Consider the following 19,898-nt stretch of genomic DNA (forward strand, 5'->3'; position numbering starts at 1 on the left):
TTTTATAAATATTCTTGTATAACATAAAATTGTCAATTCTAATAAATAAATAACTAAATATCAAATAATACAAACCATTTAGTCTTAACTCTTAAGTCTTAAACATCAATAACTTGAAATATAACATCAATTTAACATCACACAATAAGAAGATTACAAGACAATAACTAAAAATCAAATAATACAAGATTTACTCCTCCTCCTCATCATCATCCATGAGAGAAGGATCAAATTCATCATCAAAAGAACTCCCAAATAAAACTTTTTTAAAAAAAAGTTAATAATAGGCCAAATCCGGTACCGGCCGAAATTTGCATCTCGGCCGGAATTGGCCGGAATGACCGGAATGGACCGAAACGGCCCGAAATTTGACCCGAGGTGGAACGTGGGGTATTCCGGTACCAGTTTGCATACTGGTACGAAAAATTTCGACTGTTCCGGCCGGAACGGAACGAAATCAATAACAATGATCTGAGATTACGTTTGTCTTTCTTTGGACTAATCATATGGAATTAGATGACACAGTCTTCTTTTTTGCTGAACTTGATTGAATCAGTTGAACTATACCATTTCAGATGCTACGTACATAAACTCAAGCAACTTCATTAAGTAATTCAAATATCTTACAATGTCCACGAGACACTACTCAACTTACATTACCATTTTTTTTTTTTTTGAGGTTTGGAGGTTCAGTTCAGTCACCCCCAAAAACTTAACTCAGACACACAAATATTGGACATACTACATACTCACCGTTTTTTTTTTTTAAATGTAAGAAGTTCAAATTACATTCACTAGCTTCATGAGCTCATAATCCCACACACCGATGAACCACGCGACACGCCAGTGGCTTCTTCATTTCAAGAGAGAGGTTCAAGCATTCAGAAAGATCAACCGGCTGTGCCGGAAGCCACCTATATTGGTGGAGAAGCCTTCCAAGCCACAAGTGCACCGTGGCTAAGCCTAATGCCTTGCCAGGGCATGCCCTGCGGCCAGACCCAAATGGTGCAAGCCTCAAATCAGAGCCCATAATAGACACATCCTCTTCAATAAACCTTTCGGGCTTGAAGGCCCATGGGTCCTTCCAAATAGTTGAGTCATGGGTTATGGCCCACATGTTGACCATTGCTGTTGTGCCAGCTGGCACAAAGACCTTTCCAACGTGGACATCATGGACAGCAAGGCGGGCCCACGAGAGTAATGGGCCCGGAGGGTGCATACGAAGAACTTCCTTCACTATGGCTTGGAGGTAAGGTAGGTTTTGTATGTCAGAGTCTTGCACGTGCCTGTGATTTCCAACGCACGTGTCAAGCTCATGCTGTGCATTTGCCTGAATGTCTTGGTGCAAAACCATCCTTGCCATAATCCACTCCAGAAGTATAGCAACAGTATCAGTTCCTCTAAAAATCATTTCCTGAAAAAAAAAAAAAGAAGGATATATAGTATAAGATCATAAAGAGTGCACAAAATTAATATCTTTATTTGCATGTAAAAAATATTTGCAGTCCCAAATAATATAATATATAGTTTATATGTGTCACAAGAGAAAGATTTTTTTTTTTTTTTGATATGTCACAAGAGAAAGAATGTTGAACGTGGAAAGTGGAACCCACATCCACAAGACACTATAATATAGTAAATCCCCCAAAAAAATAGTTATTTTAATTTGTTGGTGATCTAGCTGGGCTTAAAAGGACGACCCAGTACCCACAAGCCAAGTTTTGATGTCAGATTTTTTATCAGTTATTGCTATATATAGTTCAACCTAAAAATGAGAAGGAAAAACCCCAAAATGGAAGAATCGGATTACAACTTACCAGACAATCTAATATGTAAGTATGAGATAACGCACACTATAAAATAACATAAAGAAAAGTTAAAAGCTAACGAAGTGTACCACGACAAAATATTAAATATGACTCTTATAGCTAGATTGCAATACTTTCAGTCAACTACCAATCATATGCACAGTATTTGGTATTGGCGTCATGTCACAAACTCATAATCATTGTGCCCGAATCTAAAAAGCCAACTTTCATTGCTCAATATTGATATGGACTACATGAATCGACAGATTTAAGGTTCTATAAAAAGTTTTAGCAAAAAAAAAAAAAGGTTCTATAAAAAGTTTTTGTAAAACGATAACTAGGGAATAAATACGAAATATCTCAAATATCTTTAATTTTATCCCCCCAAAAAAAAAATCTGTCAACCTAGCTAAGCAGGAAATTGAAATTCCAAGCAATATCACGAGGAGAACATATAATAAAATCCAAAAGAGAATAAATCTTATGTTAGCAAAAAAGAGAATAAATCTTAGAACAATCAAAATTAAAGATGGAAAAACATATAGGAAGAAAACAAAGATTTTAACTTTGATTCCTTATTGAGTACTATTTAATATTTATGTAACTAAGTTGTACACCAATCTTCATAAATTAATATGGATGATTTAGATTATTATAGCTTTTAAGTGGAGTTTGTAATATGCTTTTGTGTTAGAATTTTATTCTCTATTTTTGTGTTTATGTTTGTTTGTTTCTCAAAAAGAGAAGAATGATGATCTGGATTATCATATCATGTTAAAACTTGTTGCTATGAAGGAGGATAATTACTAATTAATTTCTTTATCTTATGGGATTTTTTTTTTCAATAATTGGATGATAGGGGATTCAAATTCAGATTTTCCTATGAGTTATGTGTGTGTATATACATATTTTATTGAATTATTAGTTATACATATATATATATATATATATATATATGTGTGTGTGTGTATTTTTTACATATAATTTATATATTTTGGTTTAAAACAACAAAGGATTATTAATAAAACTGTAAAGATGTAATGATTTTCCTAAAATATTCTTAACTTTATATTAGCTAGAAATGACAAGAATAATATATGAAATAGGAAATTAAACACAATCTTCATCATCGCCTATTATAACACGAGTGAAGATAATATTTAGCCCAAAACATATCATATCATAACATCAACCCTGTCCCATATCCTAACCCACTCACCACCAGAGTGTGACAAGTGTATGCATGCGTGTGAGACAGTGTATGGTGAGAAAGAGAGTCCTTACCCACAAGACAGCAACCATGTCTGAGTCACTGAGTTGATCCTCCATAGGCAAAGACAACAAAGAACTAAGCAAATCATTACCACTACTGAACTCTCCAGCTCTTTTTCTCTCTTTAATCATCTTCCCCACAACACTATTAACCTGACCAGCCAATCTATGACACCTTCTCTTCACCCCAGAAAAGTCCAAAAACCTTAGTGGAAAATAGTCCTCCCAATTGTATTTTGCAATAAGATCATACCCTTCTCTAACCATATCACCCAACTCCTCTCTTTCTAGCTCCACACAACTTCCAAACACACTCTCTAATATGTTACTTAGAGAACCCTTTTGCAATATGCCTCTCAATTCCACAACCCCTCTCAACTCCATCTCCTTCAACACTCCACCCAACATTTCATTAGCCACACGTTGCCTCAGTCCCTCTAGGCTCGAAATTCTCCTAGGTGAGAACATGTAATTTGCAGCAAGTCTACGAAGGTGGCGCCAGTAGTTATCGTAGGGAGCGAACCCAATGGCACGCTCAAACATTAGCAAACGAGCCGAAACTTTTACAGGTCGGTCTGAAAAGGAAGACCCACAAAGGATTTCCTTAGCAGTATCAGGATCGCTGCTTATGATTGCACGTGTGGTTCCAAGACTAAATGCCATGAGCCTAGTTGCGCCATATGATGAAGCCATGGCAGCTAGTTTGCGATGAGCAAGAGCACCCATTTGGTCAGGTAAAGTGCCCAATATAGGCCAGCCACTTGGACCATTCAGTTTGGGAGAGTTTTGGTTATGGTTTCTCCATGCAAAGCCTCCAGGGACAAGCCAATAGTTCAGAAGGATAGCTAAGAAAAACAACAAGGGAAATAGTAGAGTGAAAGGCCATGGAGTTTGGTGTGTGGCTCCAATACAAAGCAGTAAAAGAGAGAGGTTGGCTATTGTTAAGGACTTCATATCTTTTTTTTTCCAAAACCGAAAGAGGGATTTGGAAATGGTAATTGAGAAAAGATCGAAAGCTAGTAATATTGTATTAGAGATAGACGTCTGTCTTGTGAGGATTGCATGGTGTGGGTGACTTGAATATATAGCATGTGGAAAGTGATTCTGGTTCAAGTTTTGGTCATTTTTGCTAACCATGGTTAAAGACTTAAGAGTATTCGAGCAGCTCATGTAGGCCTTCTCCAAGCCCATTGGAGAAAAGCACGGACTTCATCATTGCGAGCACATATAAGCAGCATCAGCTTGCATACGGTGTACGGACTCTTGGTATAGTTTATTAAGCCTCTGTTCAGATACTTATAAAAAATGAAAATTATTTTACTATTCAGTTTATTTTTACAACTATTTATGGATCTCATTGCACTTTTTGCTAATATTCATGGGCTCCACTGTACTATTTCAGCTAATTTTTACTTTTATCTACAGTATTTTTATCAATAAGTTTTCAGTTTCAGCAAAATAAGTTGTATCCAAACAGACCCTAAGGTTAAAGATAATTTTATTTTTCTTAAAAATAATAATAATTTGATTGTTGAAGAAGTGATTATTTTAACCTTAGACGTCTCTATTAGAGATCCCAAAAAGTGTTAATTGAGTTAAAAATATTTTTCATAACAGTTAAGTTCACTAATTATTATTGATTCTTGTATATATGAATGCATTGGTTACACTATTTTTATCATTAATAACTTGCTACATCATAATTGTGAATTTTTTTGTGATTTTAAAGTTATCATTAAATTAATAGTTATTTTGGTAAGGTGAAAATAAGTTAATATTTGGTGAAATTGTATTTTTAAACAAATGAAAGGGTTTAAAAATATGTATTTAGCGGGTTACAGTTAGCTTAACTGGTAAAGTTTTTTGTCATCAAATAAGAGATCCAAAATTCAAATCTCTCCTATACTAAAAACTAATTTATGTCTTGACATGATGATAGAAAACAATCATCATTAGGGGTGACCACGGGTCGGTCCGGGTCGAGTTTGTGCCCAACCCGCAACCGACCCGACCAAGTCGGGTTACCAACATTCAGACCTGCCGCTGATCAGTCAGAGAGTTGGGTCGGATCGGACGATTCTTCGTCGGAAGTGGTTGGGTCTCAGTCGGGGTCAAATCTAGCCAAAACTGGCCGTATCTGGCCAAAAATTGGGCATATTTGGCCAAAATCTGGCAAATCTGGCCTAAAATTGGCCTTGTATGGCAAGATCTTGTTGGATTTCGAAGAGATTTCCCCTGACCTCTACAGAATCATGCCGGATCTGGCGATATTGAACTGAGAAATCTTATATACGGTGGGGATCGGCGCTTCGTTGGTAGTAGAATCGGTCGGGTCAGTTGAAATCGGGTTTAGATGCAAGGACCTGCCAATCGACCTGCCGAAATCGGGTTGGATACCTCAGAAACCATCGCGACCCGTCACGGGAGTCGGATCGGCCGATTTCCGGATCGGGTCAGTCAGAAATTTGGGTGGGTCGGGTACACGGTTGAACTTGGACAGGCCTAATCATCATAGTGCAGATGTCATAGGTTTAAATTCTATCATATTAAAATTTATTAAAAATAAAAATAAAACACAACATGTATTTAAGCCAAGAGCCTTGTAGCTCCAATGCCATTTCCTAGTGTTTCCAAATAAGATGTCTATGGTTTAAAATTTTAGATCTACCTCCCTCGACGATTGAATTAGAAAAAAAAAAGGGATATGTTTAAAAGAATAAACTATCTTAATTTCATTTTTAAATTGTACCATACAAAGCTGTAAAAATGGATTTATTCATATAATTTTACAAGAAGGTTATAATGTTACTTCAACTCGTACTTCATTCTCTTTCTTAAAAAAATATATAAAAAAAACTTGTACTTCGGTCTTCCATACTAATGAGATGTAGAGTGAGATCATAGGTTCAAAACCCACTAAATGCGTGTAACTCACCAATACAAAAATAAGGTTTAGAATTTCATTTTTAGTCCAAACTTTAAAGGGTGAAATGTAGTTATTGAAAATCTTGTGGGACTAAATTGTGATTTGGCCAAATTACAATATTGTAAAGCATTTGCCCAAAAATATAAAATCTACTAATTTGAACAATTTCATTTCATTTCAGATCTTAAGGGGTTAAATGTAGGATTATTCAAAGTTTGTTAAAAATTTTGCACATTTCTCTAAGAATTATATCTTAGATTCTCTAATTAAATTCATTCATATGTTTGCAATAATAAATGCAACACAAAACATGTTATCTTTTCTTAATGATAATTAAATTTAACTATATAGTTCACATGTGATTGAATTGATTCAACTACATAGTTGAATTTAATTAGATAACCTAAGATATAACATCTAAACTCTAAAGTTGTGTGATGTCCAATAGTCCTTTATATGTTGCGCTTGTTTCAATGGTGACGAACTTCAAATCTCTCCTAATATCTCTGACTTTAACATAGAAAAAAAAAATGGATATTTGCACCTGCCTGCAAACTAACCTCTATCATAAAAGGAGGCATTAAATTCAGATTTGGGCTCCCCCAGTCTCATACTTTATTTAAAATTATTTTATGGTTAAAAAAGTTACGAGCATTTAGAACTGGGCCAACCCAAATTCTATAATAAAACCAATAGAGTAAGACTTAGATATAATATTTAGGTGTTGTTATTTAGGTTCCCTTTCTAAGATTATATCATGTGGATTTTTTCTCATGAGATGGAAGTATATTTTTTAAATAAACAGTCACATGATTGAATCTTGAGAGGGGAACCTAAGGTACTGTATCTAAATTTTATCCTAATCAATAGGTCTAGCCTAACTTCAAAATCAGTTTCATAATTTTTTTATTTATTTATCACGACTCCTATTTTAGATATGGACAATACTTTTGAGCTTCAAGATGAGACGACTCACTTCTTTTTTTTGGTGAAAAAAAAAATGGGGGCCTTTATGGTTATATTACAACTCCAGGTAAGGCGCCAGTCTGACATAGGCTCAAGCCGTTCTAGCCAGTTTGTGTGAGGGGGCCAACCCTCACCAAGGATGCCCACCAACGGACTCCTGCAGGCAGCGGGACTCAAACCTAGGTGTGTTGTATAAAACGTCTGAGCCTTACCTACTTAGCCAAGCCCCCGTTGGTGAGACGACTCACTTCATCTATGTAAAATGTATTTGTTTTTTTTTTTTGACAATTTGATGTTTCAACTAAATTTATAAGTCATTCCAGAAAAATCTACTCCTATTGTAGCTTTATACAGCTGTGTAACCAACAAACACAATTTTTGCAACAGCAGACAGATTAACAATCATACAGTTCTATAGTTGCAACTTTTGAGCTGCATTTTACAATTTTACACCTTAGTTATTTTGAATGCTGAATACTATTGCAACAGTCATGAAAACCAATATTTATCACACCATTTTGTTTGCTTAAACAGTGTTAGAACTGTGTGGTTAATTTAAATTTTTTTGAAACAATAGCTAATTTAATAAACAGCATGATTGTATTCGTCAATACTCACTTTGAGTCACAGCACTAGGGACCCTGGAGAAGTTTCTGGGAAGATTCACTGTGAGGACGTAGACCAATTGATTAACAAAGACAAAAAAAACTGTGCTAGATCTTCCAAATATTGTATAAGAGCTTTGTAAAGCTGAACCTATCCAATAAGATATGCTTTTTTGATACGAACTATCTAATAAGATATATTTTTGCAAGGATATCCAATATATTTCTCACTAAATAAATAGCAATTCCACTCTAAGCAGATAGGGGAGGACTTGGTGGAGAGTCCTTAATAGTTAATCAATCGTCACCTATTACTCTAAAATCCACTCTTGAATTTATACCAATCGCATTTGATATATATAAACTTCGTCATCTTTAGTAGACACAAATCAGAACTCTCTAAATTTTGCTAACAACTAGCTACCACCTCTCTCCCAACCAGAAATAAACACAATTCAAAGACAAAAGTGAGAGAAGCTTCAAGCAGTGCCCAATAGGCAATAGTACATTATAGTCATTCAACGGTTTCACTTGTTGCTCTCATCCAAAAGGGTCCAATATCACTGGGGCCTATAAAACTAAAGCTAAGAGAAATTTTTTTATTATATTACACACCAGAGGAGGAGGAGGAGTTGTAATCTCAGGATATTTAATTAGAGAAAAGCAAAAGAAGATGGCGTGGGTGCTTCTTCACCAACAAAACCTCACCACACCCTTAAGTTTCTATCAGGATCACGAGGACTCAACTTTGCACAAAGCGTGGCTAAGGGGAATATAAAACACACCACTATTGGCGCAGCCCATTACTTTGGATGAAAGAACAAAGATAATGGCCTATGAAGGTGGGAAGAAAAATACGTCTAGGACAATGACCATGAATATAGATTCCACCAATCAGAGTGGGACAAAAAAAAAAAGAATTTCACTTTTGTTAAATAGAAATGCAAAAGCTTGTAGTCTTTCAGGCACAAATTTAATATAATATATGCATATATATTTCTTTAGCAAGAGTAAGACCCTTCTAGCGAGGAGATCTCCTTATAAAGTGGAATATCCTTGATAGCTTTCGATACTTTATTTATTATCATAGTATTTAACAACATAAATGTACACGACACACCAACCACTGCACTTAGAAAATTCTTTACGATTATCAATTATCATTATAGAATTGATAGTTGTCTGAGATTTCTTTCCACTATTGGAGGGGTGTACCTGCTAAATTTTGCCTGCTCGCACAACACTGCATTCCATTAAGAGAAAGTGGTGGGCCTAAAACAGCAACACAAGCCTGATTCTTGGGTCGATCTTTATAAATTCAACAAAGATTTATATGTTGTTCCGTGCATTCCATACCATACTTCCATGACCAGATATTCCTGAAACAATTCGTTCTTACAGGTAGGCCATTAAGACCTGTTGGCTTATCCAAAACCAAAATTACTTCTAAGAAAAAAACCACCATCGCTGCCAAAGCCACATGAATAATTAATTTATAATTTATAATTGATTACTAGCTAATTGAGACATTAGAATTAAATAGTTGAACACTACATTATTGGCTTGATTTATAGGCCACATGTAATCCCAACTCATTGACAGGTCAAGTTCAATTAAATTCTTGACTGTTAGTTTGGCTCATATAACCTAAATGAATACTTAATTAGATAATGTTTGGTAACTCTAATGGTAGAATCAAAGCATTCTAAAGAATAATTGCTAAATTAGTCTTGATCACTTTTTAGTTACTATACTATCATACATTTGGGGGATCATTTCTTGCTTGCCACTTAGACATTTTTCTTCTTTATGGAGATTTATACTCCTTTACAGATCTATACTCTCTCTTGCAATCCGGAAACAATCTGCATTATAATCAAATTTATCCGGATACTTTATTACTAAATTTCAAGATAATCATAGATCCATAACTATTTATTCTATAAAATGTATAAATTTCAATTTTTTGTATTTTGAAATTATGCATAAAAGAAGAGTTTATGGATCGAATAGAAAATAGTATTTGATTAACGTGAAATTTGAAGTGTGTATTAAGAATATAAAAAACATGTAATCCATTGATCGAATTTTCTAAATATTAATCCAATAAAAAATGATCAGGTAGTGTAATATAGCTTAAAGTTACATTGTGCATAATTTGATAATGTCCTCATGCCAATTATCACAATTCTCACACTTTTCTAAAATAATATACTCAAGACTCTAGCCGCCCTCAACATTTTCCTTAAAAAAAATAAAAGATATGTGAGTTTTTTACTTCATAAAAAGGGGATGAAGGGATTACTACTAATTCCTTGGTTACATAAGACATAAAACTTGATTAGACTTGTTATTTTCTAGGATTTACATTTCATAATCTCTTTTTGTAAATGATTTCCATTCAAATTAATTGAGCCCGTTTAATTATATAATTATACTACTATTATCTTAGCAAACTTCTTAAAATTTAGGTATCACCTTTAAGGTATGGTGAAATTAGCCTTGCCATACCTTATTTTCAAAAAATGATATTGTGTTTCCAATTATCAAAATAATTGACACTCCCCCCCCCCCCCCCCCCCCCCCCCCCCCCCCCGGCGCCCCGCAAAACTTCCCTCGTGGTAAATGACACTGAGTTAAGATGGAATAATCATTTTTAGAGGAATATTCTCAACAAAACCACTTTTTAGTGTATTTTTAATTTATATGAGTTTAAAATAAAACAAAAAGAACTTATTATAGCTAAACTGTACCGAACAAGTTTCATTCATATAGCCAAACAGTCCCAAATATCCATCACCCATCCTCCTCCACTGGTAACATCTAAGCAGAAACAAGTGTTGTCATCAACCTTATCTCACCATCAATTACCAACTAATTTTCTAGCAAACAAACTTAGACAATAACATCAAAATCAAATCTCATAATCCATTCACTTTAAAGGTGAAAAACCTAAACAAGAAACCTAGATTTTGAGCTAATTTTCCCTCATTTTCTCAGGAACCAAATGTAACACAAAAACTCCCCCCCCCCCCCCAAAAAAAACCAAACACCAAAATCTCCTCATAGTTTGTATAACATTAGCTTTTTTTTTTTTGCTAAAAGTGAGCTGAAATATATTTTTATTTAAAAAAATAAAGTTTTAAAAAGTTGTACATAAACAAAATAAGCTAAAACCTAAACGAAAAAACTCATTGCAAACAGAGAGTCATCAATCATCCAAATCAATTTTGTAGCATTGAAAATTTGAAACAAAAATTTAAAGAACACCAAACAACAACTAGAGGCAAAAGGAATCTTGACTGTTGACATTAATTAGGGTAAGCCTTGATCCAATTCCAAGTTTCCAACTACAATTAATAATTTTTACAAATTTTTCAATCACTGCAAAAGAAGTTTGGATTACGTAAGAGAACTGGGAGGAAGCCCAATTAAATAAAACTGACAATGTATTGATGCCTAAGAAGAGGAAATTTTGAAAGCCTATAAACTATGTCGAATTAAACACATTCGTTCTCTAAGACATGAACAACCGCGTACACTCTCTCTTCCTGCTTATAGGCTACTATCATTTGTCACGAATCATACTCATATTATTTTACCCTTTTAATTGTGCTTCCCATTAACTAATTAGAAATCTCAAAAACTTTTGGCAATTTGATGGAATCAAGCATCATGCTTGGTTGCAGTGGCTGATTAAGCTATTATGGAAATGCAAATTTCAATTTTTTAAGCTCAACACTACAACACTCTTTTTTATGTACGTTATGAGCAATCCATTACCACTAAGAGTCTTGTAATTCAATTGATTGACATCTAATATTTTCAATAAAAACATCTGAAATTCAAACCCCCTATTCTCATTGTAATTATTGAATTATCAAAAAACAAAAGAGAACAATCTCCCACCACTATGAAAGATAAAAAGGAAAAATAAAATAAAAAGTCCAGCAACAATACACGCTCTAAAGCGAGTAAATTCATTATGAGCAAAAGATTTATAACTGAAAAGTGGTTCCATCCGGTGTGCCATTTGCAAAAAATATTCACCATAACAATGCTACTCTTTTTTTTCTTCTCTCCTTTCATACTTCTCTTCTCTCTCTCTCTCAGACCCCTCTCCTCTCTTTAACCGAGTTGTGGTGGTGGATCATTAATTGGGTTGCGTTGGTTGAGTTGGTGGATTGGGTTGTGGATCGGCTTCTTGTGGTTTGGTTGGTGGGTTCTGATCTAGTGAGGGCGTAAAGAGAAGACAAATTATCAGTGCATGACCTGCGCGTGACACACCTATTAAAAAAGAGAGAAGATATTTTCGTCCTTGCGTCTTTTATCCTGTTGATGCCGATAACATTACTTATATAACCTTAAAGAAGCCAAAGCCGACTTAAAAAATCATATATTCAAAGACTGTATGAATGAAAAACAAATAGCTTAAGATAATCAGCCTACATTGCCAAAATTGACAAGAGAACAACAATAATATATCTGCCTAACCAAATCAGCAAAAGAAACATTATTACTCAAAATCAGCATGTGGATAGCATATCACATGCTACTAAATTTACTACATCTCCAGAATGGTGAATTTGTCAGCCCAAATTTTGATGAATCTATCAGAATAAATTTGAACCTTAGGTAGCCATGAATATGGAGCAGATAAAAGGCCTATCTTGGAGCAGGTGGAGGAACGTGGGATTTTGCCATACCCACCCATGCAACAATTCCAACTGCTAGGATAATCCATCCAAATATGTCATATTTGAGATCACTGCTCTTCTTCTTCTTCTTGGAAGTCTGGAAAAACAACAATAATTTAATCGCAAGCTCAAAGAAAAAAGAAATGAAGCATATTTGCACCTATAAAGAACTTCTCCTGACACTGGATGGTATATTGGGGAATGATGCAACAACAGCACCCATGTCCATGCATGTCTAGAGTAATTCAGACAAATCACAATTAAGTTGAATGTAATGTAAAACGAGTGAAATATGCCTTTATTTATAAGAATTATCAAATGTTTCCTTTCACCGTTGTTTTACTTCTATTATTTTTCCACAAATAGAAACCAAGGTGTATAGACTGTAATTAAATCATGGAGATACTCCACACAAGAAAAACATACAAAACAAATATGCGTTCATAGATTATATGTAATGTAATATCCAAATACATAATGTAAACATGACAGGACATTAGCAGTAACCAAGACAAGTTACGAATTTCAACTCAGGCTAGAACCGAACTTCGTTATTATCCAAATGCTATCCAAAACAATTCATCTTTCAGATTCCAAAAATTGACAACCAAGCAAATCCAATAAAATTATTCACAATCAGATAAAATAGTGGCTTCACTGCTTCCGGATTATGTAACTGCATGAGTATATTTGTAGAATGAGAAGCTGGAAATATTTCCAATAGGTGAGAGAAGATGGGTAAATTATCCAATGGGAAGGTCTCATGAGACCACCATCATAGCATGTGGGACCCACACATCTTGAGAAGGTGAAAGGGAGTTTATGAGATTGTGCAAAGCATTTAACTGATTAAGAAGTATGGTTGAAACCAAGTGATGGCCTAAAGAACACAAAATTAATGAGGAGGATTTCAAGAAGCCGAAACAAACAATTGATACAGGAACACCCAATTCAGACCAGACCCAACCACAATCAGTTTAAAAAATCCAATCCGGATCTGTTACAAATTCAATACAAGATGTATTATGATATTTAGAAGATATACCAACATATTACCCAAATCTGGGAATTTATTGCGAAAATACCATTTTGGTCTCTACATTTTGGGGTCACAGTCAATTTGATCCCTACATTTCAGAAGCAATCAATTTGGTCCATGTTATTTTTAATTTGCAATCAATTTGACTTTTAAGAGCATTCACATCAAGAATGCTAAAAACTTAAAAAAGAGCCATTTTAGCAACTCATCCCACAAAACACACTACATCAATGTTGCTATTCTTAAATTTTTTAGCAACTTAGCTACAGTAAAATGTCATTTTTGACAGTACTGTAGCTCAAAACTTATAAAAAATAATAATATTTTATAACTCTTCAATTAAAATATCATTTCTCTCTCTCTCTCTCTCTCTCTCTCTCTTTTCTTCTTTCTTTTTCTTCCATTGGACTCTTTTTGCTTCTCTCTTTTCTTCTTTCTTTCACCGGCTCTCACTTTTCCTCTTTCTTTTTCTTCCACTGGGGACTCTCTTTTCTTCTCTCTTTCACCAGCCTCTCTCTCCCTCTCTCCATCGGTATTTTTTTTTTTGTTGGCGAAATTCTCTCCATCGGTTTATGGTGGTTGATAGTGTGTGGGTATGGTCTGTGGTGGCTAGTGGTGGGTATCCGCTTGATGGGTTTTTGTGGTGGTTGATGGTGGGTGGGTATGAAGTTTTTTTTTTTTTTTTTTTTTTGGTGGTTGGGGGTTTGAGGTTGTGGGTGGTGCTGGCTGTGGCAGTGGGTGTGGGTTTGAGTTTGTGATTTGATTTTGGGTTTGTTATTTGGTTTTGGGTTTGTTTTTGTTTGTGATTTTGGCGGTTGGGGTTGAGGTTGTGGGTGGTGGTGGCTGTGGCAGAGGGTGTGGGTGGTGGTGGCCGGTGGCAGTGGGTATGGGCAGTGGCAGTGGGTTGGGTATTGCAGTGGGTTTCAGTGTGGGCAGTGGAACTGTGGAAGAGATGAGATTGAGAATAAGAAAGAATTAAAAAATAGGTCCAAAACTGACCCTCTAAAAAGCTTTTGTCATTTTAGTCCTCTAACTTTTGGTTTTTGCATTTCAGTCCTCTAACTTTCAGTTTTGTTATTTCAGTCCTCTAAGTTTCAATTTTTGTCAATGTGGTATTCTGTTAGGTCTCAGTTACTGCTGCCATTAAGTTTGGCCCTTTTTAAAAAAAAAAATAATTTTTGTAATTAAAAGAAAATAAAAATAAAAAAAAGCTGTAAAAAAAAAAAGGAAGGTCCCCTTCAGTCTTCATCCTCAGCCTCCCCGTTCGTTCGCTCTCTCTCTCTCTCTCTCTCTCTCTTTTTGTAGCATACTGGCTTGTGAAAGGGAAGATCAGTGACCCAAAGTCAAAGTCAGAGCCACCGCCAACACCCTTACTGCTACTCTCTCAGATTAACTCAGTACCCCTCACTCTCTCTCTCTCTCTCTCTCTCTCTCTCTCTCTCAGATCAATTTCATTTCTCTCTCTCTCTGTTTGCCTCTCGATCTCTCTCAATCATGGTGATGGTGATCGATCAGAGAGTGTGACCCATGGCTGATGCTCACTGTTAACTGGGTGGTCGATTGGCGAGGGTGTGGTGTTTGCATTGGGGTTTGTTCATGCGTTATGGTTGGTTTGTTGAAATATTGAGGTTTGGTGCTTGTTTGCTTTAAAGCATAATGCATATATGATGGTGCATTTGAGAGAGAGAGAGATTGAGATTGACTTTTTTCGTTTTCCGGTTTTGATTTCAGGGGAAGGGGAACGATGTTGTTCCCCTTACATTTTTTTGTCTAGTTTCTTTTAATTATGAAAATTATTATTTTTTTTTTAAAAAAAAAAGGCCAAACTTGACGGGAGGAGTATTTGATACCTAACAGAATACTACATTGACAAAAATTGAAACTTAGAGGACTGAAATAAGAAAATTAAAAATTAGAGAATTGAAATAACAAAAATTGAAACTTAGAGGACTGAAATAACAAAATTGAAAGTTAGAGAATTGAAATAACAAAAGCTAAAAATTAGAGGGTCAGTTTTGGATTTTTGCCTAAAAAATAATAAAGAAATAATATTTTAATGAAGTGGTAAAAAATATAAAACCTTTGATGTTTGGTATATTATAAAGTGGGGTGTTAAAATAAATAAAGTAGTGTTTTGTGTAGCTAAAAGCTATATTTTTTAGCATTCTTGATGTGAATGCTCTAACGTTAAATCATTAACAAAAAATGTTTATGTGGCAAACGGTATGCACTGTTGGCACACTTAAAGCTTACATGACAACTAAAATAATAATAATAAATGCCACATTAGCATATGAATAAATTTTTTATTATCAATTTTAAAGGAAAAAGAAAAAATAATGAATTTAGATCTGGCTTGAACATGAACCCAGAACCCAGAAACATCTAATCCAAATCAATCCCTCCACAAATCTCAACTCTTCAATTCACATAGGAAACTGATGCCTAAATGGGGAAGAAGACGAAGGTGAGGGGGAGTTTATAAGATTGTTCATTATGTGCAGCAAAGCATTTGACTGATTAAGAAATTTGGTTGAAAGTTGAAACCAAGTGATGGAATAAAGAACACAAAATTAATGAGGAGGATTTCATGAAGCTGAACCAAACAATTGATACAGGGAACACCCCAATTCAGACCAGACCCAACCACAACCAGTTTAAAAAATCTAATCAGGATCTGTTAAAAATTCAATACAAGATGTATTATCATATATTACAAGATCTACCAAGATATTAGCCAAATCTGGGAATTTATTGTACCAATCTCAGGCTATCTTACAATAATAAGCTCTAGCTAAAATGAGACTTCCTCCTCGACAATAATGGGATAGAGTGTCAGGTCAAGGGTCTAAGACCCAGCATGTAACTTAACAGTAAAAAAAAATCTTAAGCTTTCATACGTTTTTCACATAGAATAGCTGAGACAGTTGAAACATTTTTTTTTTTTGATAAATGCTGAGACAGTTGAAACATGAGTCCCTAGAAAATTATTATATCATATGTATCTGGAAGCAGGGCTGAAAACAATGAGCAAGCTAAAAGGGCAATTGAGTGAAAGAGCAATCTAAAGTGCCATAAAGTAGTTAGTCCGAACTAAAACTGCAATACCATGCACATGATATTGAAACACTATCATCAAATCTTTACAAAAACCAAAAACACAAACAAAAAAAGAGTGACTTTTGCAGTTTCAGATAGATGTGATGTTATTAAAAAAACTGAAGACGTTGGTCAAGGATCTGTTAAGCCCTGAAAAACATAGCATTCTCACTTCAACTATGATAGAAGCTCGAAGAACTCCAACCAAGTAAACAGGTTCTTTGCATCACAGATTATAGAAGCTTCTTAGATAAAGTGCTATTCCTTCAAAATAATATTTAGCAAATAACAGTGAAGTAATAATTTGATAATCTAACCTTTTCATTAGAAGAAGCAGATGGCCCACCACCCAGAGTCTGTTGAACAAGACCATGCTTGTGGATCTCCATGTGCAAATCAGTCGCCTAAGAAGAAACAGTAAACAATGGAATCAGATTAGTAAGATAAAAAAACTATGAAACTAATTACTCCTCCATCCATTATTGTTAGTCATCTATTCCATTTTGGGATATTCCAAAAATATGGTCCTCTTTAAAATTTCAATGGGTGCAATATTAATAACTTTCCTGACTTATCCTTTTAATTTCTTTGAAATTCAATACCTCTTTTTCATTAACTTCATTTGAGTTTAAATTAAAAAGAGAAGTATTGAAAACTTTTACCTTTTTATTTGAAAGACAATCCGTTGACCAATATTCCCTTAAAAAGAGAGATTTTCCAAACAAGACACTTATGCACAACCTAATCAATCCTATGAGTTCAAGCCCAGTTCAACATATAGTGCAGGCTGCTCTGTCCTTCTTAGATATGGTCTCCTTTCTATGTATAATTAGCTAAGTCACCATTCACCAATAAAAGAGATTAGCCATTTTGCAAGGTGCATTTATGGTTGTGGGTATTGTCACTAAACTAGTGTATACTTCTTGCACCTTTACCAGCAAAATGCTAATTGTTTTGAAAATCTCATCACAATCTCAATCCCAACCGTACCCCAATTATATATGTCCCAGACCACAGCCCTAAAACAAATGACACAAAAGTAATATTTATAAAATGAATAAATTTACATAGATGTTTCCCAAACTTAAAAATTCTAATTAACCACTAAGCAAAGCACGATTTTAGTATATTCTCGGCCATATAACTAGTTCTACCATGCAACCTAATAAACCAATACATCCTCTTTTCTAGGCAATGTTCATATGATGTGAGTGACTATATGAAAAGGCAGTCTAATAGGATATTATGGCTCAAATGAAATAGTATTTAAAGCTTGAAAAATACCTTATCCGTGTTTTCCAAGGACTTCTGGTAGAGTTCATTGGATGGATTCTACAAAAACATATTCAGTAATCAAGCTTCTAAAAGAGTCTTAAACTATAAAATACAATATAATTGAAAACTTAAGGAACTTAAAATTTTACCTCATCTGCTGCTTTTTCGAAATAGTCACGTGCCTTATCAAAAAAAACCTTCGCCTCATCAATGTCAGGAGTGAGAAATGCCTGAGAGGTTTGGGCATTTCCCAGGCACCACAATGCCTCATGCTTCACTGGATCGACAAGCAAAGCCTCTTCCAACTTCGAAATAGCATCTACATAATTCAATTTTTTTTTTTTTAAGTTACCCCATCAAAATAGTTCAGTTCCAAAAAGAAAAAGTCATTGCAACAGCGATTCCAGTTCAATTATGTATATATTTAAAATACCATAGTGTTGTTTTAATTTTATAAGAAATTCAGAATACCATTAATCATATTCTTTGAATCCGCAATGTTTTGAAATTGTGATAGCTCCAGCAATGCTCCTCCCCACTTTGTTAGATTCTGCAGAGTAATTCACATAGCCAAACAGATGATGTCATAATTCACATCTTTATATATATATAACTCTAAACAATGTTACACCACCCAATAACTTGTTATTGAATTCATATTTTGAATTCCACATGTTTTATATGTTCTTAACATGCATGCCAATTGGATGTTATTTACCTTTCGACCCATAAACTCATATTTTATGAATTATTTTAAACTACAAAAACTTGAATTTTGACATTGCTATTAATCTTCGATAATCTTGAAATTTTGCATGCATAGAGAATACCCATATAATCCAATGTTGGATATGATAAAATTCGCATCCAATTAAAAAAATTATATTAAGTGGTGTAACATTGAACCAAAAATATGAATATTTAAAAAGTCATATCACTTAAACTAACAAACCATGCTAAAATTTAAGTATCCCAAATAGTTCATAACAAACACATAAAAGCTAAAACTGTGAATCAACTCCAATAAACGGTTCAACCAACAAAAAAAAAAAAAAATTAAAGAATTAAAATGAAAGCATAATATACAAACACAGACACAAATACACATAGTCAAATATAATGGAGGTTGAAATTGAAGAATGAAACATTGAGATTAACAGAGACAGAGAGATACTAACATCGGCATCAAGGGGGTTCTGGGCGTAGTTAGATTCGGCAGTTTTACGAGCGTGCTCGAACAGCAAGAGGCGATCGAAGTCTTCCTGAGAGAACTCCATGTTGTACGGTCTGGACTGGACTGGTAGAAGAGGAGATTGTTGTTGTGAGAGAAACTGTGTATGTATGTGTTGTGAACTGTGTGTGTACTGTGAGCCAAGTCCTAGGGTTTGAAATATACGCCTTGTCGAATTGTTATATGCACTCACTTTACAGTTGTGTGCGTGTGCTGCGGGTTCTGACTCGATTTTTAGCTTTAAAGGTACCCGGTCTTCTCCGCTCGCACGTGTTACATTCAGTCCATGGACCCAGCCCAACTTATGTCTTGGATTAATTTTTCATGGGTTTGTTTTTTAAGGCTTAGGTTCGCAAAATTTTCAACATGTAACCCGACCCAACTCACAATATTATTGACAGTTTGGAATATATATTTTTAATTTAATAGTTTGATTAATTTTGAACTTTTAGATTTTGTTTAATTTTGTTAATTTGATTTATTTTGCTATATTGAGACTTAATTTTGATAAAATAGAAATATTAAGCCCAATTATGTAAATTGTAATCATTTATTGACTATATTTGGTTCAAAACCTTGAATGAACATCAAAATTCTTTAATTAGACAATACAAAATGGCTCAATTAACAACTCAAGAGTTGTCATGAGTTGAGCTTGATTGATGATTTGTCAACTCAACAATATTATGTTAGATTGAAAAATACCTCAAACATAACACAACCCATGCACACCTTTACCCATACCACCTTATTAGCTTACTAATAGTGGGCCAAAGTTTTGAATGGGCCAATCTCAAATATAACTTGAAGTTCCACCCAAGAAGTCAAGAACTACCAACCAACATGTCTAGTTGTAAACTTGTGTTGAAATAAAACATCTATATGATATATAATTTATAGCATAAAATTTTTACAACTTGTTAAAGTGATAAATTGTGATTATAATAATGTCATTCTCATATGAATCCATCACTAAAATC

The 19,898-nt window shown here is 34.4% G+C and overlaps 2 protein-coding genes across 2 annotated transcripts; both read right to left on the reverse strand.

Moving 5' to 3' along the window:
• Positions 1–583: 583 nt before the first annotated feature.
• Positions 584–4,318, reverse strand: LOC115979147 (cytochrome P450 78A5-like). Its single transcript, XM_031101113.1, has 2 exons — positions 3,093–4,318; positions 584–1,414 (listed from the first exon to the last, which is right to left on the reverse strand). Exons 1-2 carry the CDS (start codon positions 4,269–4,271, stop codon positions 809–811), a joined length of 1,785 nt encoding a protein of 594 aa, XP_030956973.1. The 5' UTR covers positions 4,272–4,318; the 3' UTR covers positions 584–808.
• Positions 4,319–11,958: 7,640 nt separating this feature from the next.
• LOC115982219 (mitochondrial import receptor subunit TOM20) lies at positions 11,959–19,129 on the reverse strand. The gene is made up of 6 exons (XM_031104756.1): positions 18,866–19,129; positions 18,159–18,237; positions 17,837–18,006; positions 17,697–17,744; positions 16,730–16,816; positions 11,959–12,371 (listed from the first exon to the last, which is right to left on the reverse strand). The coding sequence occupies exons 1-6, from the start codon at positions 18,962–18,964 to the stop codon at positions 12,243–12,245; spliced, it is 612 nt and encodes a 203-aa protein (XP_030960616.1). The 5' UTR covers positions 18,965–19,129; the 3' UTR covers positions 11,959–12,242.
• Between the last annotated feature and the right edge of the window lie 769 nt (positions 19,130–19,898).

Source organism: Quercus lobata, chromosome 3 (genome assembly GCF_001633185.2).
Source record: "Quercus lobata isolate SW786 chromosome 3, ValleyOak3.0 Primary Assembly, whole genome shotgun sequence".
NCBI lineage: Eukaryota > Viridiplantae > Streptophyta > Magnoliopsida > Fagales > Fagaceae > Quercus > Quercus lobata.

Bases quoted from the DNA above. Each gene is read 5' to 3' on its own strand.
- LOC115979147 (XM_031101113.1), bottom strand. From the start codon at position 4,271: ATGGGCTTGGAGAAGGCCTACATGAGCTGCTCGAATACTCTTAAGTCT. The intron at 1,415-3,092 runs GTAAGGACTCTC...TTTTTTTTTCAG, and splicing joins ACATGGTTGCTGTCTTGTGG to GAAATGATTTTTAGAGGAAC.
- LOC115982219 (XM_031104756.1), bottom strand. From the start codon at position 18,964: ATGGAGTTCTCTCAGGAAGACTTCGATCGCCTCTTGCTGTTCGAGCAC. The intron at 18,238-18,865 runs GTTAGTATCTCT...ATTACTCTGCAG, and splicing joins AGAACCCCCTTGATGCCGAT to AATCTAACAAAGTGGGGAGG. The intron at 18,007-18,158 runs GTATTCTGAATT...TGAATTATGTAG, and splicing joins TTCAAAGAATATGATTAATG to ATGCTATTTCGAAGTTGGAA.